At 39.0% G+C, this 27583-nt stretch overlaps 1 protein-coding gene and 1 long non-coding RNA gene across 2 annotated transcripts; one reads left to right on the forward strand and one right to left on the reverse strand.

Moving 5' to 3' along the window:
• Positions 1 to 1164: 1164 nt before the first annotated feature.
• Positions 1165 to 21314, forward strand: LOC103713730 (probable U3 small nucleolar RNA-associated protein 7). Its single transcript, XM_039130956.1, has 9 exons — positions 1165 to 1371; positions 10355 to 10402; positions 10757 to 10822; positions 11003 to 11092; positions 13033 to 13165; positions 13473 to 13591; positions 16900 to 16967; positions 18544 to 18592; positions 19963 to 21314. Exons 2-9 carry the CDS (start codon positions 10355 to 10357, stop codon positions 20974 to 20976), a joined length of 1587 nt encoding a protein of 528 aa, XP_038986884.1. The 5' UTR covers positions 1165 to 1371; the 3' UTR covers positions 20977 to 21314.
• Positions 21124 to 26072, reverse strand: LOC120112188. Its single transcript, XR_005513698.1, has 2 exons — positions 23410 to 26072; positions 21124 to 22293 (listed from the first exon to the last, which is right to left on the reverse strand). It is a non-coding gene; the product is annotated as an uncharacterized LOC120112188 (long non-coding RNA).
• Positions 26073 to 27583: the final 1511 nt, after the last annotated feature.

The following is a 27583-nucleotide window of genomic DNA, read 5'->3' on the forward strand; positions in this document are numbered from 1 at the left end:
TGAATAACGACGCCATCTCTTGAAGTAGCAAAAAGCAAACTTGTATTGCCTTATCTACTGTGGAGGCTGAATTTGTAGCGTGTGTGGCTGTAGTACAAGAAGGTGTTTTGTTGACAAGATTTTTTCAACATCTGAGAATGGTTGATGATAGTTTGGGACCAATAATGATTCATTGTGATAGTCAAGCGGCTATTGCTTATACTAAGAATCCCAAATATTATAGTAGAACCAAACACATTGATACCAAGTATAATTTTGTGAGAGATATTATAGCAAAAATGGAAGTATCTTTGCAATATATATCTACGCATCAAATGGTAGCCAATCCGCTTACGAAACCCATTCCTAGAGATGCTTTCTTAAGACACGTTAAATCTCTAGGATTGCATAGATTGTAATGTACAAATAATTGCAAAGTGTTATAAATTTGTCACTTCCAATACAATACTCGTTTATGAATAATATTTGATTTATTCAATTTTGTCCTTAAGAATGTAATTTTGTACATTTGAAGTAATATATACACACATTATGTGCTAGGCATATAAAGAGATTAAGTATGTCAGACAGGTTTAGATTGGTTCTCTCACACGAGCAATCGCCTTTAACGTCTAGTGACGTGTAAAAAATGAGATATTTAAGCACAAAAGGTCTATTGATGAGAGATCATGCTTAAAATTGATGTCGCCTTGATAAGAAGTTAAGATGAGGTCAAAATTGATATTTTTGTAATTGGCCGAGATGGATGACCCACTATCCATTTAGCGTGTTCAAAAGCCAAATGTGAGTTCTTAGTTGTTTGTTGTGATAAAGAGCATTTAGAAGTTGAACTCAAGTTAGGCATGGGAATATACTGGAACTAAAGTCTATGCGGTGTTTGTTGAAGAAAATGATATACACTCAATGGGGGCAGAGTATAACACCGTAGCACATGATTAGAGTTGATCATGGGCCTTCAGGCCCGCCCAGCCCGTCTAGCCCGGTCCGAAATTTTTCGGGCTTGGGCATTAAAAAAGGGCACATGGGTCTGGCTTGGGTAGGAAAAGCAGCTCGAACAAAAAATCGTGTCGGGCCTGGAAACTTTTAAAAATGGCCCGGCCCGACCCGACCCCGACTATAAAAAACCTTTTGTATGATATAATATATTATAAACTGCTAAGAAACCCTAAACCCCCCCCAGCCCGCCCCCAACCCCCCTTCGCTCGCTGAGAGCCTGAGGGCCGTTCCAATTTCCGAGTTTCCGCCGGTTTCCCTGTAGCCGCCGCCTCCTCTCGGTGCCGTCGCCTCTTCAACGACCGACCGGCGGCTCTTCGCGTCCTTCTCCACCGGACGGCAACCTCCGCGGCTCCGGTCACCGACTCACAGTCACCGGTAAGATTTTTCTCCTCCTCCTCCTCCTCTTCGAGCTCGGTCCCGCATGGATTTCGCCCGAGCTCGGAAATCGGAAGTAAAGCCCCATATAGCTTCGAGCCCGGATGAAAGAGAGAGAGAGGTGGGGGGTGGGGGAGAGAGCTCGGAAGTAAAGCCCGGAGCTTCGAGCCCGGATGGAAGAGAGAGAGAGAGAGAGAGAGAGAGAGAGAGAGAGAGAGAGAGAGAGAGAGAGAGGTGGGGGGGGGGGGGGGAGAGGGAGGTTCCTTACCCGTTTTCTGTGGCTGACCGTGACCAAAAGGAAGCAAAGCCCCAAATAAAACGGAAACAGGGGCTGGCTACGAGTCTTCCCCCTTGATGGAAGGGAGGTGGAGAGTTTCCTGGCCTGCAGACTCTGATCATTTTCCCAAGCTTGGAGAGAAATTTGGGAAGTTGGGGATAGTAGTTTTGTTTTGGGTGGACACCGGAGAGAAAGAGAGAGGGGGGATTTGGTTGGCTACGAGTCTGAAGCCACCCGTATCTTTCATCCCTTCTCTTTTTTGGTTTTGGTCTTGGTTTTCCTTCCCTCACATTACTCCTGATCCAGCTGGGCCATCAGGAAGAAAGATCGGGGGATTGGAGATGGACTTCTTGGAGGGTGGAGATTCTTTTAATTTTCTCCTCTCGGTTTCTTCACCCATGAGATGGACTCCTGATCCAAACAAAGAAAAAAATCTGGCCTGTCGGGTGGATCGGGCATGGACAAAAATTTACACCCGACAGTCGGGCCGGGCTGGACCGGGCCTGGGCATAGCCATCGGGCTTAATTTCTACTGTAGAGCCCGGCCTGGGTTTTGATCAGCTCTACACATGATTCATACCATGTGTGCTATTTCAACCAATAAAAGAAGTGAGAGAATGGATCCCTGCTTCCTCACTGTGTGAGTCTTTATGAGGTATATGTACGACCTCATATGGTACCCTTATGACTCTTGATTGTTTCTTTATATTTCAGTTTGATGTTTGCTACTTTAGGGTGTTACCTACAGCCATGGATGATTCGGCTATATGGGGCATGTCTAGTAAAGCAATCAAATTGAAATTGAGAGATTCAAATAAGAAAGAAAGACTATTTTGCTTTACATCCTTACTTATATTCACCGGCCGGACAATTATATCGTATATGAGAAAGTTAGATATAATTGTGAATATATGTAGTGAGAATGATTAAGTATGCTCTCATATTGTTTGAGGGATCAAAAATGCTTGAATCGATATAAGAAGATGTTATCGCTGAATATATTCACAATTAATGCTGTTAATTGGGGTATGGTAAGATATAACTTAATGCTGTTAATTGGTGAGCAGCTATGTATCCCTAACAAGTGCTAGCATAAAAGCTCAATTGTATACACTTACTGGTCGCACGACTCATTTGCCAAGTATGAACTGCCATGAGAGAAATATGAGAAAAGATCTACATATTGCTGTGGGGATCATGTCAAGCCCATCATATACGAGTGGGAGATATTGGTTTTTGGAGTCGGATCAATCCGCCCATGATGGGTTGACCTGATCCATTTTATTTGAAGGAAAACAACCCTTGAATGACACCTATTGGATATCTCGTAACTACCAAAGGTAGTTATTTTCTGCATCTATATATATAGGTAGTTGCAAAACAGAAAAAATAAGAGAAAAGGAAGAACAACGTATAAAGAAAAAAAATCAGAAGAAGAGTGATCTTTCTCCATATTTTTTTGGCAAGAGGGTTTCTTGAGTTGTGATCAACAAGCGTTTTTCAGCTCTGTAATTACGCTTACAACTAGTGATACTATCCGATCTACAACAAGTAAGTATATTTTTGATCCGTTTTGATTATGATAAATTATCCTACACATAAGGTGGGCAGAGTTTCAAAGTGGGATGTAGCTAAGTTGGGTAGGGTTTGTGTATCTTTTTCGGATATTATGTATTGGGTAGCTTTTTAGTGTAGGCCTTATTGATAAATATAGATGCAAATACTACTTTTGGATCAACTAAAGTTTATGTTTTGCACAGAAATTATTGTTTCTTGTTTCGTATGTTGCTAAGTGCTTACTTGTATGAATTTGGATGGTTATTTTTATGGATAATAATGGTTATTAATATCCTTCTCTTCATGAATTATTATTGATACTAAACGCTGGAATTCCATCATTCCAAGAGTGAGATACATTTTTTCTATCAAATTTGGTACAACACGGGAAATATACATCAAGTAAGGATGACACGAGGAGTAGCGCATGTCATTGTGGCAGACTAAATATAAAAACAACCAACTGTTCAGCTCCTTTCCACCATAAACCACTTGGAGAATCGACCAACATTGACTGATGCAAAAGAAAATAGGTCAAATTTGTGTCAATATGTCCGCTTGTCGCACCTCATGATGGGATCCCAGATTCGTTGTAGCAAAAGAATGTAGCAAACATGAAGTCCACAAAGCCTTGCAACTTTCGTTGATCTAGAAAAAAGTGAAAATTCAGTAATAGTCGTCAAGAAAATTTGATCCAAAGCATTAAAGATCTAATTTTTATTAAGGGTATAATAGGAATTACACAACTTTTTCCGGAAAGTGGATGGTCAATCAAATATAAGCATTCTGAAAATCTGTCACTTTTCTATGGTCAACCAAATTTGCCAAAAGTACTTTCTCAGGTATTTTCTTTTCGGAAATCCGTTTTTTAGGAATCATATTCCTATGAGGGAAAATGTTTTCCGCGAACCAAATGAGCCCTTAGCGATTATATTAGAGATGCATGATCTTATACTCTGTTGGACCGGTTTTGAATTATTCAAGAAGGGATGCCAGTTTCCATCATCTAACTTTGTTCACGAGAATGACAAAAACTTATGACCGTATGTTTAGTCCCATGATAGTACAAATGACCCTAGGTTATTCTAGTTGTCCCTGGGTGATTATATTAGAGATTCAGGATTCTACATGCTTTCATCAAGCTCGACAAGCTTTGGAGGATGAAGAAGGGTTACTCTCCTTCCATCACCCAAATTTGTTATGAGAGCTACAAAAACTTACGATAAGCTACGACGAGATTTATTTTTTGTTCTTTGTTAACCTACCAATCATTAAATTTTGCATTGCTACTTGTTAACATCTTTTTTTGATAATTAGAAAATGAGGCTTCAACTACTGAAATGGAAGTCTAGAGGTGCATTGCGTGCAAACAGAAGTGCAAATAACTAAAGCCACAAAACAATGAGATGACAATGAGATCCTCTTGGAGGTTCATTTTGTTGATTCATTGGATTTTTTGGTTCAAATTTGATTCAATAGTAATCCAAGCAAAACTCATAAAAATCAATTATGACTCTATTAGCTTATTGCATCATGTAAATCCCATGCAAGAGGACTTAATGATAACAAAAATTTAGACTTAAACTTATCGGTTACAAGTATATTACCGGTTACATATAGGGCTTTTGGATTGGACTTAAACTTAGGGCTTGTATATGTATTTCATACTGGGCTTGGTTAGTACTGTGGGCCGGCCAGGGCTTGGTTGGACTATGAGCTCAGATCTGACCCAAAAAGCAAGCCTGGATTCAAGCATTTGTTTGGGCCCGAGCTCTGGCCCGGAGAACTTAGACAAGTGGCCTGACCGGCCCGGTTCGTTGGGTTGTTCTTATGTCGAAGAGTCCCCATCCTCATCAAAATCATCTAGGCTTCTCGACTTCTCGTCTCTCCGCCTCCACCGCCTCTCCAAACCCTCCTTCGTCGCCGGTCGTCAGTTGTCGGTGCAAGTAGGGCGAAGACGACACTTCTATCGTCGGCCGACTGCGGTTCCATTGAGGTACGATGATCTCTCCCCTCCCCTCTCTTTCATGCTCGTTCTTGTTTGGCCTTATCGCTGTTTTTCTGTTGTTCCATCACTGTGATGTCTAATGGCCATCTGCGGTTCCATCATCGTGATTGGCTCAGCCTGGCTAGCCTCCCGTTAAGCCGCTTGCCATAGGGGCCGAACCCCACCTCCACCGCCAGCCTCCCCGCCGCGGCGGCCACCACCTCTTGAGCGGCACCGGTGGCAGCATCACATTCTTCTTGCCGCCGACGGACTTCCTGGCCTGCCGCTAGGAACCAACAAGTCATGTGTGGTAAGCTGGTGCCCAATCAAGTTACAAGCTGGACCCAAGCCTAGGAACCAACAAACTGCCTTCGGCATAGCAAGCACCGCCTTTGGAAAACCTAGAGAGGTGCGGGCCATAAATCAGAAGAAATCCAGGGGCAAGAAATAGCCAAGGCGGTGCCCTAATCCTTCGAGCGCTAGGCTTTCGGTTCCTTGGTTTATGCTATAAAAGGCCAACCCTTGCCTGCTCCCCCCCTCCAGTTCTCCCAGTCCGAGCAAAGGAAAGGGTATAGGGATTCCTTATAGCAGCCTCATCAAGATAACTATTTTTTTCCCATTCTTTCTTTTCTTGGATCTCTTCCACCCATCGGGCTTCGATCGATTCGATCTATATCATTTTTCTTCATGCCTGCATTTTTTTGGGGAATTTTTGGTTTTTTTCAATGTTTTTTGTGCTGATGTGATCCTTGTTAAGAGTTTCGATCTATTCCATTCTTATCTCTAGTGGCGGATTCTATTGCCTCAGCTTGATCGTCGATTTTTTATATTTTTCCCGTTCTTTTTTGCTTCTGATTTGATTTTTTTTCTTTTTCCTTTTTTTTATGAGATTGGATTTTGTCTGTACGTGGGAATTGAGGGATAATTTGGGCGTTGGTTATGCGATATTTTTCAGGCCCTTCAGTAGAATTCTCGCTTTTTTTTTAATGGGGATTTGGGTAAACCTTTGCTGGCGTAGGATCGAAGAGTTCCGATTTGACATCTGTGGAGGGTTTAGCTGTTGTCTTTCCTTGGGATTTCGAGGATGGGAATCCGACCGTTATTTAATTCAATAAACAGGCTAAAATTTGTTGGATGATGTTGGGGACGATGCCGGCAAAGCATCCTCTCCGTCCAAACGTCTAATTTGGGTCAGCTTGATTGGGTTCCAGGTTGGGCCCAGGCCTCAGCTTGGGTTAGGTCCGGGCATGGTTTTTTTTTTTTTTTGCCTAAGCCTGGCCCAAAGCTTGAGAAAAATTTTTGGGCCGGGCTCGGGTAGAGGCATGGCCTGGCCTAGCCTGTTTCCAACCCTAGTTACTTTGCTGAATGGTATTCTTTTGAATTGATTGCTTTTACCTAAACAGGCCTGCCCATTTTTATGCCTATGCCAGTTGTCAAGATTTCAACAACAATGTTATTTTTGGTATGGCAGAGCTCTACCAGAGTTATTATTGATTATTGATATGGTTATGGTAGACCATTGTTAGCCTCAAAATATATTCGACATAGGTTGAGACCGATAGAACTGGAGATCCGATGGGGTGAGGTTAGGGTGCACATGCGGAAGCAACAGGTTTACCAAATTGAGATTCTGGAGAGGAAGGTCAAGGATGCGTTCGAGTAGGAGACTATATGGGATGCTCAATACTATTGGAATAAACTCGGCAGGACCGAACAAGACCTCTCCTGCCTCGAAAGGAATTGAGGTTTTCTAAAAAGATGAAATGATATATTGGAATCCTATAATAATATTGAAGCAAGAAAATAAAGAATTCAACTAAAATACTTGATTTAAGAGATAATTAGAATGCGAGAAGATTAGAAGGAAAAATTTAAGCAAGATAACTAAGATAACGAGTTGGAGTCTAATCGATTAATTCTCTTGACCTAAGCATTTGTCTTCACTTAGGTTTCCCATGTCTCCACCAATATCACATTAGCTTCGCATAGGGCTTTCTGAAGTTGTACCAGAAAAAGGACATTCGAGTCATATTGGAGATTGTTATAAAATTGCACCACAATGAACCGGTGCCACACCATCTAAAACTCTCACAAAAGTGGACTCAAAAACTTCAGTTTAATTTATTATAATGCAAAGGAGGAGGTTATGTACGATATTTATAGTTTTCTAGGGCTTTGTATATTGCTTAGGACTCATGGGTGCCTTTAGAATTCAATTAAAACTTTGAGTAACAGAAAAAAAGGCTTCTAGAAACAAATATCGAGCCTTAAAGGTGCTTCTAAATGTTAAGGTTATTTTGATGATGACTTATGAATTATCAGAAGGTTTGGATGGACTGTAGGATGACTCCTATGTTAACTCGGACTCAAAAAGCTTTATTGACAATAGGTCTCTATCATCCAAAACCTTCTAATAGGGTCTAATCACCATTAGCTGTGTTTCGACGGTATTGTTTTGCCCTTGATTCATAGCCTTGAATTACTAAAACAAATTTGGTATTTTGCCCATAACTTTCTTGTCCACTGTTCGATTGATGTGTTTCGAGTCATATTGGAAATGACTTAGTGTCGGGCACAAAAAGTGTTTTCATCCTAAAATAATGTTTATAATGACCATAATGAAGTCATATTTTGAATGCTTGTGCACTGGACTAGTACTGACACTGTAACTTGACTTGCTAATTCCCTATTTACAAGTTTTGGACCCATTGGACACGTGATTCAAGTGCCACATCATATCCTCTCTTTAGTTGGTCTTAGATGAGTCCGGAGGTTATCTCGGGATCTTGTGATCATAAAGGGTGCAAGTTCATCCTTCATTCATGTTCCAATATAATTTTCTGATGCATTCATGATATCATCTTGTTCCGTAATATCAGTTGACCTGTTCATTTATCTATAGAGATCCTTTATCATAAAATTTGGTGTTGTGGGACTTGGACTGTATAGCCATAGGATAGTGGGTTTTTAGCTTGCATGAATATCATTTCAATCCTTTAGCATTAAAATAATGATTGTTATAATAGTTATATCACTTCTGGAGAGGAATTGATGAAAAAATGAAACATGAAAAAAGTATTTTTCAAAAATAGCACAAATAAAAATGTGTTGCTTTTGTTTGCATATCACATCCTTTCTTTTGCTTTTTTAAATCTTTAAACATATTTTCATATCAAGTCGAATAAAATTATACAGTATTCTCAATAACACAATATTTTATGGTTCTACCCTAATGATTAATTATGGTCCACGATTAAAATAACAAGATGTTAAAAATAATTTTTCTACCCTCTGGTCATGTTCCTCTAGGGTAGAGGAGGAGATGCAAGGGAGAGCGGGAGGAGGGCTAGGAAAGGGGCAGCAACAATGGTGGGGCTGCCATGTAATGGCAGGATGTCACTGATTTGTCATGATGGTAGAGGAGGAAAGAAAAGGAAGAAAGGAAGGGGAAGGAAGGTTGGGAAGAGGGGGCAGTAGTGATGGTGGGTGCTGCCAAAATAACGGGTGCTATTGTATCGTTGTAAAGATATAGGAAGAGGAAGAAGATGGGGCATGAGGATGTGGCTGCAGTAATCGGTCATCATCACCTCGTTGTAGTGGTAAAGGAGGAAAAATAGGAGGGAGAGGAGGAAAGCAAGATGGAAGGGACTAAGGTGATGTTGGGGGTGGCCTTGCAATTGTGGGGTATCATTGGTTTGCTTGGAGGTAAAGGAGGAAAAACAGGGAGGGAAGGAGGGCAAGGAGGAGAGGCTACTGGTGACAGTGGGGCAACCCTGTTGTTGTGTGGCGTTGTCAGTTTGTCGCAGAGTTTAAAGCAGGAAGAGGAAGAAGGGGAGGGTGGGAAAGAGGGGCGTCAACCATGGTGAGGGTGATTCTTGTGATGCATCACTCATCATAGGGGTAGAGAAGGAACAAGAATGGGAATATATTTTGGGAAAAAAGATCCTACTTGCAATAACGACCATTTGATGAACTAATAATGGAAATTTAAGCTAGGAGTGTCATCAAGTATAAAGCATAAATTTATTTGGCTTGATATATAAATATGCATGAGGATTTAAAAATGTGATGTAGTTATTAATTGTGATATGCAAAAAATGGTCAAAGAATAAAAATAATGGTGTTATTTGTATTATAAACAATTTTTATATCACGTATTAGAAAGGGCCCAAGACCGTTATAATGGTCATTATTTGAAACCTTGGCTGAAGTCTAAGGCCCAATTTGGCCTAGGCCGGTTCCGGTCCTCTCCGTTGGTGCGGTACTATATAAACCCTCCGCTTTTCCCCTTCACTCTTGCTTGTCATAAAGACTAAATTTATTTGCCGCCAAGCCTAAATTTATTTGCCGCCACTCAGAGAGTTGTCCCATGCTGCCAGGATCAAGGTTGGTCCTTCTCCCTGAGGGGTCTGAGAGCAAACTCGTCATTGACCATCCATTGGATTGACTTGTATTTCAGGTATCCCTTTTTATTTCGATTTTTGGGTTTATCTTAGTGATTTGGTTATGGAGGCCAGTGATTTCGCCGTTGTGTTGAGTGATTTTGCGCGAATGTGTCTGGATCGAGCTGTCTGTCAGTTTTTTTTTCGGATTTTCCATTTATCTTCTGGATGTTTTTTGCTGCTTTGTTTTCATCATGGGGGGAGGGGGGGGGGGGAGAGAGAGAGAGAGAGAGAGGTGAGGAATGAACGGGCTAAATTGACCGTATAAATAGGAAATGAGGGATGGCATCTCAAGCTCTGGTAGGTGCTTGCTGGTGCTCTGGAGCATTGGAAGGTGGATTTTGCAGGATGGAGAAGCAAGGCAGAGAGTTAACTAGTTCTTCATGTTCCCATCTTCTCTACCATGCCCAATCTACCTAACTTACTGCTAACAGTTTATATTGGAGATTAGGGAGACTCGATAGTTTGCCACATTGGCAGTAATCACTGTTAAGTAAGCTTACATCAGACTTGTGATCTGAAAAAGCAGTCCATCATGGGTACACAGTTTGCTACTATGAGAAAACCCCTCGTTTCTTGATTCCTCATTGTTTGTCAAACATTGGGGAATCATTATTTTAATTCTCGATTTAAAGAATCATGCTTATCTAATCCTAGATTCTTCTTTTTTTGTTTGCTATATAGTATGATATAATCTTATAATTTTGTCTAATTGTTTAGATGGTGGCGAAACAAGAAAGCGAGCGATTGATGCCTGCAGCTGAACAGGTAATGGTACGATTTCTTTTGAATGACTGTGCAATGCTTGTAAACAGCTGAAGTCCAAGACTTGATAATTTTTTTGCAGAAAAGTTGTAAATTTGCATCCCCCCCCTCCCAACAAAATAAAAAAAATGATTCATGAGATTCAATGCAAATTCGGAGATCATGTCTTTTATCTGCTACGGTTGCTACTACTGTTCTTGACAAATCTAATGCCTTTTTCTGATTTTTTTTGGATTATTTTTCATCTATTCTATGAGTGCCTACAATTGCAAGGACTGTAGATAGTGCAGATAATTAATTATGTTAATGAAGTTTCTGTAAACCTGGGATAAATTAAATATGTTTCTTGATGCGCAGGATATTTCTGATGAATTGGAGTTGAAAGCAAAGAAGTATCTGCGTGGACATGGTGCTAACCTGGAGGTATGTTTCTTTTCTTTCCTTTATATATATATATAATTTTCTTTCCAATTGTGATTTCAAGTTTTCAACAGTAATGCGAAATCATGGATTACTTAATTTCTGGTGTAAGAGCTCTTTTTTCTTTTTAGTATATAAATTACTTTCTTCTTTGGATTTATATCTAACTCTCATAGTATTCAGGTTTTACGAGATAAAAAGTTGAAAGGTCAACTTACTGTTAGGGAAAAATTATACGGCCAATCTGCAAAAGCTGCTGCCAAGGCCGAAAAGGTTTGCATTTAAACTTTTCTTCTTCTTCTTTTTCTTCTTTCTTTATAATTTATGTAATATTGTCAAGTTATTCTTGCATCTTACCATCTGCTTATTTGAGTATCGCTGCTTAGTGGCATGCATTTTTAAGTTATTCTATAGTGGCACTTATTGTTTCTGGCAGGTAAACCCATGGAGTTTGATAACAGTAACTGTAATTTATAACATCAAATGCTATATTATAGAGGTAATCAAGGCAGAATGACTAAGAAGTATAATTATAGGCACAGAAAAGTATAAAGTAGCAGTAGTTACACATAATTGGATGTAGGAATATTTATATACTTACTAACAATCGGGATTGCAATTTACAAGCTTTATCATGTAAAAAGAAGTGGTGGAGGGGGGGGGGGGGGGGTCAGCTATTAGGAATTCTTCTAAACTTTGTATTCCTATTTGGGTTTACATTATTTGTTGCACCATCTTTTCGAAGTACTTTACAACTTCCATTCCTGTTAAACTATGTTTTCCTTGCCCCTATTCTGAACCTTTGCAACAAAGCTGAGTTACGCTCTGTACTAGGGCCGTTTCATATCTTCTCTGTCTAATTCCATTTTAGGCAGTTTTGTCCAATCTTTCCTCTGTCAGAGCGACCCGTGCTCCTTTGTCGTTGTGTTTCTAAGTGATTTTTTTCTATTTCCAACCTCACACAGACTTTTAAATCTTTAGCCTTTATCATGCTGGACCTTGTTTACTGCTCAGCATCCTGATCCATATAATTCGGGAGGCCTCATTGTTATTCTAGGTGATTATTGTCTAATGCCTTAGTAATATGCAGCAATCAAAGAATAACCTAAAAGCATCCCCTCCGCACCATCCATCTTTTATATTCCATTAAATAATTTCACCACTATATATATATATATAATATATATATATATAAAATATCCAAGATAATGCTTCGAGATAGGTTTCAATCCTTCACCTGAGTAGTTAAATGGTTATACGATTTTGTGACAGCAAATCAGGGGCTATCTTGCATCCATTTTGATATATACATGCACACATATACATGCATACACACATATAGATACATATTTGTACATACATATAATATGCATATATTTATGTATTTCTACATACATATGCACATATATACATATATACATTTTCATATATTTTATATATATGCATATAAATATAACATGTATACGTATATTTATGTATGTATGTGCGCACAAACATATATGCTCATCTATATATATATATATATATATATGTATGTATGTTTATGTGTATGTGAATGTGTATACATTTATATGCATATACATAGCTTTCATTTTGAGGCTACTTTTGCTCTCAGCGAAAATGATTGTATTAAGGCACATCTTGTGATCAATCCCAACCAAGACATCATTCTTTGTTTATTATCCGACACAAGCTTTAAGCTATACACACTATTTGATCTGCAAGCCCTTGAGTTCAAAAAATAGTTTTTGTTATCCTAGGGTGATGTGTGGGGTTAAATTTTTTTAAACATCTACTGCTTCAATATATATGGGCATATAGTTCTCAAAAGATGTTGTGTATGTATCAGGGTTCACGAAACTGATGCCCATTATTTGCTAATCTGGAGCATCTTGCAGGGGTAGCATTTTTCTTTCTAGTGGCAGACAAGTGCTCCTAGCATTTTAAGTTTTAACTAAATGTAGTTAAAACATTGTTTAGTTAAAACTCCATTTAGTTAACTAAATGTACTAACTGGAAAGGCTTTAATTAACATTATGTCTTGAAATAATTCCTATGAGGATTTTTTTTTCTGATGACACAGAGAATAGATGATGAAATTCATCCAGATTCTATCTTGTCACTTTAGGTTCTAATCAGATTCTACAGTGTTTGAGGTTTGTCTTTTAATTTTGTTGTCTTAATGGCTTATGAGGTCTCCTTTTCTTGCCCAGTGGCTTCTGCCTAGTGAGGAAGGGTATTTGGAGGCTGAAGGTTTAGAGAAGACATGGCATATCAAGCAGGAGTCTATAATTCGCGAAGTGGATGTTATAGGTTCAAGAAAGCCATTTGATATGATCTTACCAGGTGAAACTGTGAACTTATTCACGAGTTGGTTCAAGTGTTGGTTAACATCACATTTTAGAGGATATTGATGTGTCATGCTATGAAACAACCTCCTGTTTTTACATTCTTCTTTCTTGCTCTTATAGTTTTTTGTTTGATCATGAAATTAATGGAAAATTTAGAATAATTTCTGAACTTTGGACTTCTCTGGGAGTAAACTTATTGAATCATGTCCATCTGCTAGTTGCTTATTGTTTGACATGGAGAGCACTGGTGGAAGTGGCATTCTTTTTCAGAGCTATAATTGTTATTTCTGTTTAACATGCAGAGTTGGGTCCATATACACTTGAATATACATTGAGTGGCCGTTATATGTTGGTTGGAGGACGGAAGGGTCACCTGGCAATGATAGATATGATAAGCATGGATCTAATGAAGGAGTTTCAGGTTTGTTTTTGATCTTCAAAAATAGCTTCTCTTTTAAATATAGAAGGATATGCACATGGGTGTTTGTGAAAGTGCTTCTTGTTGTATTCTTGTGATTTCATGGATCTATGTTATTTTGAGAAATAAATTTGCATCTTTACTTTTACAAAATGTCTCCTTGTTTTGGTAGAATATGAAGTAGTCTCCTTAAAACCTTTGATGGAGAATAGAAATATATTATTAATATTTTATCAGAAATTTGGACTTGAGACTCAGGTTCTCCATCTGGGTTGGGAATTTATCTTTTGATTTATCCCAATTCAGACAGACCTAGCTTGACCAAATAGTTGCAACAAAAAGATTCAAAATGTTAAACCTGGCTGATAAAATCTGACAAGACCGAGTCAGAAATTGACATTGTCCAATCTGATATTCTTGATCGAATGGACCCATGGGATCTGTCTGACATTGTCCAACACGGTAATTCTGTCTGACCTGCTTGTCTAACATCATTTGGCAGACATTTAGATTATTTTTTTCATAATGCAATAGTATTTCTCACGAGCAATGATCTTCTTGTGTTTGTGTTCTTGTTCTGGGTCTCAAACCTAATTAGGGCGAGCTGAGCCAACTGCAACTGACCAGAACAGTTCATAGTGATTGGTTTGGCCCATAACCTTCAGACCTGACTGAACTATACCAGACCTAAGCTTATATAACTTCTTTTATGGGTCCAGTGGCTCCAAATCTTAGAGTCAAAATTTCTTTAGGTTGGAATGGATTTGGCACCTGAACCTTCATCACCAACAATGAAATTTGAGATAGACAAATTCCTGGATTAGTAGATCATATTGTTTGAAATGCATTTCAGTCATTTCCTGCTGTATTACTACACATTTTTTCTGATTAGTTTGAAGGATATTTCTAAAGCACTAGTGTGGGAAGTATATCTGTCACCTATTTACTTTAGTTAGCTTGGTAGTTGCACTGAATATAGGTTGAAGTAGATGCTCTTTTCTCAAACAATAATTCTATACACAAGATGAAAAGCAATAAAAGAGAACATAATCTTTTATGCATCACAAAGTGGCATAAAATTCTAGGAAGAGGCAAGGTTCTAGATTTGATATTGTCCACCCGGTTTCATCAATCTGCAAATTCTTCTTCATATAGTTAAAAGAATGAAATTTGGCCGATATTGTGACAGTAGTGGGTATTTAAAGATAGTCCAGCCCGAATATGAGTTCTCTCCTATTTCGATTTTCCTAAAGCCTTCGGTAGCCCGAATATGCGACTGGTTATCTGCCCCTGTAGGGATGGAGCAACAGAAGTATTGAGAATCCAATATTAGGTCATGGTGGAGAACATTTTTGCTTCTCATTTTGGGCAGTTAGCAGTTATCTTTCTGCGAAAGTCTTGGAATTTGTTTCATGTAGCTTGGGAAGGAAATTTTGAGTCATAGATACAGGACCCTTTACATGTAAAACCTACTGCTCATGCAATTTGGGATCCTTATTTTGATCAGCTAGTTGTAGAAGCCTTTACTCGAGGGGGTGCCACCGATTGAGTCAATATCGCTTATTCCAGTGTTTAAAATGATGGTATACAAACGGATTGCTCATTCAAAACCCCAATTATCTCCTCTCCTACTTCACACCTTGGAACACATTTCTTACAGAGAGAAACATGCTTCCACATCTTCTTAACCCGAAATGGCTGAGGAGAGGAAAGATTCCTTTTTTAGGTTACTCTTGGGAATAGATTCAGTGGCGATGGGGTGGGGCGGAAGATTAGAGCACGTGGCTATGAACCAGGGTGTTGGGTGTTCGAATTCCTCCTCACCCACAACCTTTTAAAAAGGGTAGGCCTTTTCCTTTTATTATCTTGTTTCTTGGGTGCTGTGAAGTGAAAATTGATCTTTGACATAACGTAAGAACCTTGTAGTTCGTGATAGTTGTGGTTAGCTTGGTTGAAGGTCTTTGGGTTTGCTAAGTTGATGATTTTCCACGCTAACATTTGCTCTATATCTTTCTTTGGACTTCTCTTTGGAACTGTAGTGCCTTTTCTCATTACTTGTGAACCTGTGGAGCTATCGGGGATAAACTAGCTAGGTAGTGAGAATGGTTCCTTCTATTCAAGGTCAGGTTATTTCAACAAAGGCCACACTCTATGTTTATATGTGCCTCTTTGCTGGTTATAAAGCAAGAGCAAAAGCAGGATTCTACCTTTTTTTTATAATACATATCATGCTTCCATTGTAGGGCTATACTTGGTTTTATATAGTGTAAGCACTCACAACTTGGATGCTATTTCAGAATGCTTTTGGATATGTTGATTGTAAAAGGATAGCCTTTAACATATATGATGACTAAGTACAAGGAAACCAGCTAAAAGAAACTATAGCAAGGAATTAGTTTGTTGCCCAATGAAGACGCTAATGTGACAGATGAGGCCTAGAGACATTTGAGATCGCACAATGCTCAAATAATTTCTCAAAAAATAATTATCACTTCTTCTGAAAGCCAAATTGGGTGGGTTTGAAGGATTCTAAGGAGACAGTATGGCAATATACTGGATGGAACTGTGGTTTTAGACTTTCTAGGGTTAACCATTGGTGTAATAAAATATAATAGACAGTAATATCCTTTCCATTTAGGTTTTCGGGATTGATAGCTTTATGTGGTTCATAATGATAGTTTTTTCCCAGTATTAATGCTGAGATAATATTATAATCCTGCTGCACCAACATAAATTTATAACTGGTTTCTTACTCCTATTCCACTACAAGTTTGTTGCTGTCAATCACCTGCCATCTTTTGTTTTCTAACCTAGAAACCATAGGATCTGTGCTCCATTCTTCTCCTGAGGCATCTCATCATTGTTTGGTATCAATGTAACACACTGTCCACAATCAATATCGACAACAGGGTACTGCACAAATTGACTAAAAAAACTCAAGCACATCTCTTTTCTTTTTCCATCTTCATCGCACTCCTTTTGTTAATTTCACTTAGACAATTGTTTATAAGGCTTTTTTTTTTAAAAATCCCCAAAGTTGCTTGTTTCAGTAGAGCTATTACTTTTAACACAGCATGCAGAAGCCAATAACTTTATCTAAGAATAACTGAAGATAATATTTTTTGAGGAAAGAGTATAGAATTGCTTTTTTAGTCTTTTTCTTGTTCCTTAGTTCTTTTTATTTGGTTAAATGCAATTCATTATCATCCACTGCTTCACAAGGCTAATTGGATGTTTGTGGTTTGGTCCTAATGAAAATCTGTGGTTACTTCTTCATTTTCCATAACCTGAACTTTTTTTTAATTTTTCAGGTTAGGGAAACTGTGCGTGACGTGACATTCTTGCAAAATGAGCAATTTTTTGCAGTAGCTCAGAAAAGGTAATTTATTTTTAGCATTATTTGCAATTATTAGATACAAATCATGTGACTGATTTATCTTGTTTCGTGTTAACACTCAAATTTCTACTGGAAGTTGCTATATCTCATCAAGCTTATGAACCAGAAAATAGACAACGATTCCACATACAAGCATTTGAAATACAGACTGGAAATTTCATGTGCATGTAAGACAAGAAAGAGTATGAAACCTTGATAGAGTACTACCTGGACTTCAGTGCCTATCCAAATGAAGATGAGCCTGACATTTGGCTCTGAGTCACAACATGGTGGCTCAAACTCCTGAAACTTGAAAAACACAATTTTGTATATGTTTAAATTATAGTAAATTCTAAAATGGTTTTTTCCTGTATATCTAGAAACTTTTTTTTCTTGACAAGTATTTCAATTTCAACTTTTGTTAATCAGGTAGATCCTGATGTGCAAGTCCTCAACTTATGGATTCATGCTCTTCTGAATCTTAGATCTCTGAGATCTGTCTGGATCTAATTTTCGTGTTTGTGTCAATGCACTGCTACCTTATAATACCTGGATGGAAGCAGTAAGATAGGATGCTAAAAGCTTGGCTAGGTTGGATGTAGCCAGTGTAAGGAATAAGGAGATAAGGATTTTATAAATTAGAAACTAGGATTTTTGAGTAATATTGTATTTTATGGGCTAGGTGGGAATTAACACATGCTTATAATCATTGCATGAGTTGAATTTGGTGGTATTCACAATCACAAAGTTAGGATTGAGATTAGTTTGGCAAGCAAAGATCCATAAGTTTATGAGAAGATTAGGAAAATGAGATTGCTGAAGTTGATATCAGAGAGAGACTAATGACTGCATAAAATATCAAATTCAAAGGGAAAACTGTTTTGTGTGATGGAAGTTCTTATTGTAGTGTTTTTATATGTAGACTCGTGATCGTAGAGTTTTGACAAAATTACAAAAACTTGTATTTTTTTTTCTCATGTTATGGTGAATTATCTGACCCGGACAGATCATCCTGATTTTTTGATTTTGTGTGTATTTGGCATTTATAGGGATGCATCGACTATTGCTGCATTTTTTAGCTATGGTTACTATTTGGTTAATTAGGACATGGTCTGTCTGCTGAGAGGGAACAAGAAGGGATGCATCACATGGAAGTGAGTGAGATACTAGGATCAGGTAGCGGTGCTTGCCAGCATTTGTGAAAATGAGTTGCTATTTTATATCTCATAGTGTTTTCTACCTTAAATAGGTCAGTCAGCCTGAAGCAAGCTCTACTTTTCTCAAGTGCTTTGGACCAGCATTGCTTCTGTCTATTGATGAATCATATTTTTGGGAATTTCTTCTGTTTCCTCTGGCAAATAGATTGTAGTTTTTTAATATGGATGTAATTGAATAAATGGACTCATGAAGACAGAGCTGAAGAAGTGTGATACCTCTCTTCCTTTGTTTATCTTACTCTAATGCCATCTATCTATCAACAAAAAAGAACAAATACCATGTTTTCCCATGATTTATGTATTTAATTTCTAGGTTTGTGATATTATCGTGATGATTTACAAGGTGATCTTAAATGTGACAGGTATCCATATATCTACAACAGGCACGGCACCGAAATCCACTGTCTAAAGGTAAATCTTTTTTTGGAAATAAATGACTGCAGGGGTTGTTATCAACTCATCCATGTTTTCTCATGCTTGTTCTTGTTTTATCCATGTTCCGCGCACCCCCCCCCCCCCCCCCCCCCCCCCCCCAACCCAACACACACACAAAAAAAAAAGGAAGATAGGAGTGATGGGAAAATTTTCTTCAGTTTCAATTAAACATGACCAATGTGTTGCTTGAGTCTTCTAACTTGCATATCCACCTAAAGAGCTAGTAGTAGGATGGCTAGCAAATGAAAATTCATAAAACTGACAGTAAATGGGAGAAGGCTTGATGGTATTTTTTTGGTTATATGTATAACTTGTAAATCCTGACATTTAATGTAAATGAAGGATTTAAGCATGGTTTTAAATACCGGTGTTATAATCATTTTAATGGCTGTTATGATGGTTTCGGCCACCCCCTATTGCTTTATTGAGGTAAATAACGTGAAAACATATAACCCGTTACTTCCCATTATAACAGACTGTTATAATGTGAAAAATGGTTGTTATTTTCGCTTGCACCTTCTTTCAAACAAAATAATAATTTTTCAAAATTTAAGCTCCCCCCCCCCCCCCCCCCCCCCCAAAAAAAAAAAAAACAAAAAAAAAAGAAGTGATTGTATGGTCCAAAAAATTATGTTATCTAATGAAAAGTGAAGGGAAAGATAATGCCGTTATTTGTCCATCATTCCCCATTATTTCCCATTACAACTCCATTACAGCCATTATTTCTGTGATTATTTTAAGACAAAATTTGGAAAGTTGCTTTCTGGGACAAATGACGGACGTTATAACCGTTATAACGGTCAAGAATGGTTTTGGTGGCGCTTGTACTAGCAGGAAAATGCGTTATTTAAAAATTTGTATTTAAGCTCTCCATTCTGATACAAGTTCTATCCTGCTTCTAGCTCTTGTTTGTCTGGTCAATAACTATCTCGTGATACCATCACTACCATTAAATTTGGTCATGTGTACTGAAAGATGTATACCTGATCGATACATGCAACCTGTTGTTCTAATTTATAATGCTTTAAAATTGTATTTCAATGTTTTTGTTTTATCTTCTATTTTTTCTTTTTAACAGAACTAAAATTTTATTTTTATTGTAAAGTTGTTGAAATTGGTGATAAAACCTATAATGGAGATTTGGTTTCTTCTTTAAAAGTTATGTTTGATAAAATTTTAATTAAGTTCTTTGAATTTATTTCTATTAAATTCTTTGAATTCTTCTTTTTCTCTTGATGCTGAAGTAGTTATTATTGATCTCTCTCTCTCTCTCTCTCACACACACACACACACACATATTGTTTCAATACGATTTGATTGCTGTTGACTGTTCTTTTTCATATCAGGAACATGGTGCACCTCTTAAGCTTCAGTTTCTAGACAAGCACTTCCTCCTTGTGTCTGTAAACAAATTTGGTCAGTTGCACTACCAAGATGTGAGCACAGGCGAGATGATTGCCAATTACCGGACAGGTCTTGGCCGAACTGCTGTAATGAAGGCAAACCCCTATAATGCTGTTATTGGATTGGGCCACTCTGGCGGCAAAGTCACTATGTGGAAGCCTACCAGTTCGAAACCGCTGGTGACGATGCTCTGTCATCATGGACCTGTGACTGCCATTGCATTCCATGGCGGTGGCCATCTGATGGCCACTGCCGGTATGGACCGCAAGATTAAGCTTTGGGATATCAGGAAGTTTGAGATCCTCCACACATACTCCGGGCATGCTCAGACCTTGGACTTCAGCCAGAAAGGCCTGCTTGCCATGGCAAATGGATCCAAGGTGCAGATATGGAGAGATTCCTGTGGGAACCAGGACTATGGGCAATATATGAGCCATGCTATGGTGAAGGGCTATCAGGTGGGGAAAGTTGCTTTCCGGCCTTTTGAGGATGTTTTAGGAATTGGTCACTCGATGGGCATATCTTCCATTCTCATTCCAGGATCGGGTGAGCCCAACTTTGATACTTGGGTCGCGAACCCTTACGAAACTACGAAGCAGAGGAGGGAGAAAGAGGTTCATGCCCTCCTTGACAAGCTTCAGCCTGAGACAATTATGCTGGATCCAAGAAAGATTGGTACTGTGAAGCCACCAAGGAGAAAGGAGAAGCCAACCAAAAAGGAGACCGAGTCCGAGATGGAAGCTGCCATCGAGGCTGCCAAGAGCATTAACTTCAAGAAGAAGACTAAGGGGAGGAGCAAACCAAGCAAAAGGGCAAAGAAGAAGGAGGAGGAGGTTTTCAGGGCAAAGAGGCCATTCTTGGAGCAGCAGACGGAGGAGCGACAAGCGAAGAAGCATAGAACAACTGAGGCGGAGCTGCCAAAATCACTGCAGCGCTTTGCTCAAAAGAGGGCTTGATGGTTTTAGGTAATGTGGTTGTTTTGGTTAACATGAGAGAGGTCCAGAGCAGCTGCTATTGAACGTACGGGGAGATCGAATGGCTCAAGCACGGGGAGATCGAATGGCTCAAGCAGGAGCGGCCAGCCAATTTTTTTTGAAATTTTGAGAGTTTGTTGGAATCTGCAACTTATCATCATGATGTTGGATATACTATTTATGTGTTTGCATTCCCCGATGAATGGAATGTAAAGGTCTAAAATGTAACATATTAAGGTGCAGTTATAGAGGAATGGTTCTAAAAGGAAATTGAGGAAAATTGTTATTTTTCATTAATATTTAGTCAATTTTTCCTTGAATCTTGCCCAAAGCCCTGGCATTGCTTTGTTTTTCTCTTTGGACTGCAAGCTCAAGGGAGTCCTTTTATGTCTTTTATGTTCTAGTAGTTATATCAGTTGGTAGCTTTTTGTTTGCTTCATTCCAAGAGGCCTTTATGATGGTGGGCTACATTTCTCCTATGCATCTGTGTATCAGGATTTTTGCTGCTAAGATGGTAGTCGAATGATCATGAACTTGTGTATTGGCAGTAAGCCCAACTGCCTGGTCATATATTGGCCTTTAATTTGGGACTAGAATATCTTGATTGTGCTTCATATCCTCCATCTTCAATTTCTTTTTATGTTGACGTGCCCATTTTTGTACATCCCATGTTGCTTTTGCCCCTACACTTCTCGTCCTCAGCCCCTTTGAAATTTATCCTTGAGCCATCTTCCATGTCAAGATGAATTTGAATTTGTAATAGCCACACCTCCAAGATACTGTGCTCATCTTAGGGTTTTGCAGCACATAGCTACAGAAGCAAAGCAGAAATAGATAATACTAATCTTTTTATACATTCCCTGCATTCCACATCACATAGGATGATTATTCCAGATGGACATACTAACATCATATTTCTTTGAATATGATTTGCGCCCCTTTCCCAGGCTTCATGGTGATTAGTGAGAGTATACAAGGGGTCATGCTTGTAGGCAGGCGAGGTGACGAAGGTGAAACTCTGCAAGCATCATGGCAAGAACCAACCTGATCTCCAGGAGAGCAAAGTTCATCCTGAGGCACATCCTGGGCCCATGGGTGAGAGGTTTTCGAGCGGCTTGGATCGAACTCGGCGGCGTTGTCCCCCCATACCTCCTTGTCATAGTGGATTGCTACAAATTCCTCCAAGGTTGTTCCACCTGGGCTATCCAGACCTTCAAGTCTGACATCCTTCTTTGCTTCTCTGGCTACGAGGGGCGCCGGTGGATACAGCCGGAGCGTTTCGTTGACTACCATGTTGAGCTGCCAATTTATCCCAGAGCGCTTAACCATTGAAAAAATAATTTCTATACAGCCATCGATCATAGATCTTATACATGTATAATAAGTGTATTTGTTTATAGTAGATTGGGATATTTCCATACCGACTTTTATTTCCTTTGATAGAATATCATATATATATATATATATATATATATATATATATATATATATATATATATATATATATATATATATACACACATAGGGGATTGATAACCTACTCATATATATATATATATATATATATATATATATATATATATATATATATATATATATATTAATTTAATTTAATTTAAAAAGTTGAAAGAGATATATAAATAGATATTCCTCGAGAGGAATCCATCTTAAAATAAATTAAGAAATGATAAAAAAGAAGATTCTTACTCATCATCATGGGATAATTGAAAAAAAAATCATGAAAAAGGCATGTTGTTTTCTTGGAGATATTTTTTTTAAAAAAGAATCTTGGAGGTGTGGCGATTACAAATTCCTCAAAACCATCTCCATTGATACTGTGCTCGTCTTAGGGTTCAAACTTTGAAGACACTCGATGCCTGCTTTTCTAGGAATTGGAATAGCCCCATGCATGGCATCAAACCGTCCTGTTCAGGATGTCTATTTGGATTGTTAAGTGGCCTGAGCCAGCCCAAACCATTTCACCATTTCGAATGCCTCCCTAACCCTATGCTTATCTGGGGTATCTTGCCCAAGAATGAGATTTTGGATGGCTGGTGTGATGACCAACCAAAGTCTTTGAATTGTAGGATTGTGATGCACCCATCCTGCTATTTCACACCAAATGGATATGCCGAGAAAGATGCCTGGGATTGGTTCAACATTGTCATATTATGTGCTGACATCCTGCTCATCACTACCAGAGATGTCCTTTGTCCTAACAAGTATAATGTAGTTAAAAGAATACATAAGCAAATATTGTTTCCCTTATTTGTCTTGTTAAGATTAATAAAAAATGGAGACTTTAATTGTTTCCTCCACCAGCCTCAGATTATAGCTCATGATTCATTCTGGAGCTCAACAGAAAATAATGTGTCTCCCATGACCTAAATTACAACTTTGAATGAACAATCTCACCATTAACGACATGATTGCGCCTTCTAGTACTGATCAATTCTCCATAGACCTTTACTCCTTCAGCTCCTTGTCCCTGTTAGACCTGTCCCTCAGGCAGCAGTAACTCAAGAACTAATGCAGGCATTCCTGCAAAAATGTCAATCCAAGGAGCTATGTATTGTTCATGAACTCGTTGCCGCAGCAATTATGAATGGCTTTTTGACCAACTCTGGCAACTTCGCTGGGGAAGCCAAGGGAAGATTAGAAGGGACTGTCAAGCCTTGAATTGATATTAAGTGAAGACAAGAAAGATTTTGAACGTCCATATTTGATGATAATTTCTGTCATGATTAGCTATCGTAGGTCATGTCCCTTGCACATAAGTAGGATGTAATTCTGTACTTAGTTATTCTTGTTTTAGTAGGACAGTGGATTAATTTAGTGGTAGGAAATTAATTTAGCTTCTCTCTTCTTCAAATTAGGCAGGTTGATGTAATGGTATAGTTGACCAAATAGTCAATCCTTTGATCAAAACACAATTTTCTTAATTTTTGTAGGACAAAAGACTAGATTAGATATAAGGCTATACTATCCTCATGCTTCTTTTTTGATCCTTGCTTTGCTCATCATTTAATGATATGGTCCATGGACAAAATATATAGAGCAACGAAATCTAAAACTTAAAGTTGGAAAATACTCTGGGGTATCTGTAAGTTGGAAAATGCTTCTTTTTTGGGGTCATCAATACAGGCTTGAAAACTTAATATTTAATTGTCCCCATACCCAATGTTTTAAAAATTGGACCTGATGTTGAACCGTTTTACTAACCAATTTTCGGTTGAGCTGGTTCAACTAGTTCACAAAATGTTGACATCAACATGATGTCATAATTTTAGATTTTATTACTTCAAATTTATTGAAAGTTTTTATTATTTTTATAAACTAATACTAGAGACCCAACATCAGGCTATGACCACGTAACCTAGTGGCATGGGCCACATACAAAATGCACAAAGTACCAGATAACTATCCTAATTACTAGTGGTTCGATGTCGAAACCAGTTTCTTATTGGTGGAGCCAGATCATAGCCGTATTGAGAATATATGAAACAAATTTCATAATTTATCTAGGCATATTTTTCAAATTTCATAACATAACATATAATATATTTAAAAAAAATTACTATTGTAACAATAGCATGCCCGACCTATTTAACCAAGTATAAAACAAATATTACAATCAAATTTAATAAACAAATTATCATGTTATTAAAATTTGAAAAATATACTTTGAAGCACTAGGTTACTTACCTCTTCTTGCTTCAAAATTCTACTTCAGATAGGTATGTCAGGTTCATATATTTTAATATTATTAAAATATAATTAATTTCATCATCATCTTAAAAGCTAAGCAAAGTTAAAAATTAAAATACTATTATGAATATGGCCTTATGCCCCTAAATCAGGATGAAGAAAAGGCAAGGTTGATCAAGGGCGGTACTCAATTGCACTAGTTGGTCTAAACAAGGTGAACTAATTAATTAAGATGAGTTATGATTTAAGTGGCTTAATAAAAGTTAAAGGTACCCAAATTCTAGAGGGTACCTGATAAGGCTGAGATACTGGGTCGGTATGCTGCCTGGGGCCGGGGCAGCTAGGGCCTCCACCCAAGGGTCAACTTGGATTTGAACAAAGAGAGTCAGGGCTTTGAACTAAAATCTCTAGGTCTGGCTTAGAGAGAGAAAGGGAAAGAAGAGAGAGAGAGAGAATCTCAATCTCGGTTCAATCAAGGGTCTAGGTTGGCTTTGAACTAAGATATCTAGGTCTGGCTTAGAGAGAAAAAGGGGAAGAAGAGAGAGAGTCTCAATCTGGATTCAATCAGGGTCTGGGTTTGGTATGTTATAGTGGCATAAATCATCACTACATCTAGCCCATGGGTCAGAAAAGAGGAATTAACAGCTAGAGAAGAAAATCTTTTTTAATTAATAAATAAGGGAATAGAAAATGGGAAGAGAAATTAAAAACTTAAAAGAAGAAGAGGAAGAAAATGAGGAGGAAGAGAAGGAAGAGAAGGAAGAGAGGAGAGGAAAGATGAAAGAAGAAGGTCCAGTAGTGACGTAACTCGTGGTGCGGTGGCGTGGCCTGCGGTGTGGTGGTGCAGCCAGTGGCAAGGTGTCATGGTGGTTTGGCCGTGCATATGAGGAAACAAAGGAGGAAGGGGAAAGGGGGCAACGCCCCCAGCTGCCCTAGGTGGCAACCTCCTCTGCCACAGAACTTGGAGATGGTGAGGGACTCACCGGCAAGTGATGGGGAAAACAGAGCACATGGAGAAAATAGAGAAGGGTGATGAAGTTCGGACTTGGAATAGTGAAACAGAACATGCAGAAAAAATAGAGAGAGGTGGAGGGAACTTTGGGCGGTGCTTGGCCGGGGTGGCATGTCAGCCACCAGAGGTGGAGAAAGAAAGAAAGAGAGAGAGAGAAGAGAATTTGGTGGTGAATTGAATGGAGGAGAGGAATTTATAGAGAGCTTTGGACGAGGTTAGCTTGCGGTCGTCGCATCCACCCATGATCTTGGCAGTGGTTGTGTGCGACGCAACGGCCGACAATCATTCGAATGGCCTACGAAGTCGTCACTGGCCATGACTCCGCAACCTTATCCTCCCAACGGCCAGCAGATCTGGTAATGCGGCTTCTCCGTTCCAATCCTTTTTTTTTTTTTTTTTTCAATCTTTAAATTGAAGTCGGTGGGTGTCGCTGACTTCAAGCTAGGCTGGGCCCATATGGGTCTTGATGAGAGCACAAAAGTGCGATCTACATATCACCTAAATTAGTGTTATTGCTAACTGATAATAATAAATTCACTGGTTTAATATTATATTTTTGTTTGACACAGATTATTACAAATTAAATTTTGAATGCATCATGGCCCCAAACCGCGCGGGCCCAATCCTGCCATGATCTAATCGAGCACATTTGCACCCAGACATCCGAGCCCGCGTGCGATCTATTAGCACCCGCATTCTTCCGGAATAGAGATTCCTACTCTCACTTCATGATAAAAAAAGACGTTTTTAACCTCCAATTCCAGAATAGCTGAAAATACTATTCATCCCTGAAGTTACTATTCATGCTGAAAATACTGTTCATATGAACAGTGTTACGAAAAATTTAATGTTGTCACTGTTCTTCTTCTTCCTCCTGCAGTGTTCCAGCCGTGTCCAAGCTTCCCGGATCCCGCATCCAGCCTTCCGGAGTTTTCCCACGTGCAGTCCACCGCGTCCGTGATCAGCCCCTTCCCGAATCAACGCCCTTCATCTCTTCCGTTTCTCACCATCAAGGAACCGCACCCTCCAGATCAACATCTCAGCCTCCCGCTTCCAATCCGGCACCCAAAGAAGGAAACCCATCACCTCTTCTTCCGGTGGAACACGTCCATGACCTCGTCCTCCCGTGATCCCAGCCTCCTCCAGCGATCCCGCGATGCATCATCAAGGAACCGGAGCCATTCCCTTCCGTTTCAGCCTCCCACGTCCGTGATCAACTCCCTCCCAGCAAAGAATCCGTGGCATCCCCTTCCGCATTCTTCCTTTCGCGATCCAGCCGTCCGCAGTGATCGTCCATTCTGCATCCCGGACGACTCCGTTCTCCGTGATCCCATGCTGTGATCAAGCCGCCCGTTTCAGCCTCCCAGCACTCCCACCCTTCCGTGGTCCAACGAAGGGAGTCCACGAAGCTTCCGTGCGTGATCCTAGTAGCCTACAAGGAAATTCACGGATCACGCCATCATCCCGGACGATCCTCTCCACGAAATCAAAGGATCCATCGCCGCTTAAAAGGGTGGGGGCGATCTATAAAAGAGGAGGAGAAGAGGGGAGGCCATGGGCGGGAAAGGATGGAAGCTCTGTTCCAAAGAAAAAAAGAAGAAGAGAGTTTTGAGTTTGTGCTCTGTTTTCAAACAGAGCATGTTCTTGTTCTTCTTTTTCTTTTTCTTTTTTTTATTTTATTTTAATTAAGAGCACTGTTGTTTTTAATTTTAATTAAGAGTTTTATTTGTAACTCTTTCTGTTGCAATTTTACTGGAGAGTTTTATTTTAAGAGCTTTAGATTTGCAATTTTAATTTATGTTTTTCACATTCTATAATTTTTCTTTTCATGCAATATGCGAAATTCTTTCTCATGCAATCTAGGTTCCA

This window comes from Phoenix dactylifera, chromosome 10, assembly GCF_009389715.1.
Source record: "Phoenix dactylifera cultivar Barhee BC4 chromosome 10, palm_55x_up_171113_PBpolish2nd_filt_p, whole genome shotgun sequence".
NCBI classification, from domain to species: Eukaryota; Viridiplantae; Streptophyta; class Magnoliopsida; order Arecales; family Arecaceae; genus Phoenix; species Phoenix dactylifera.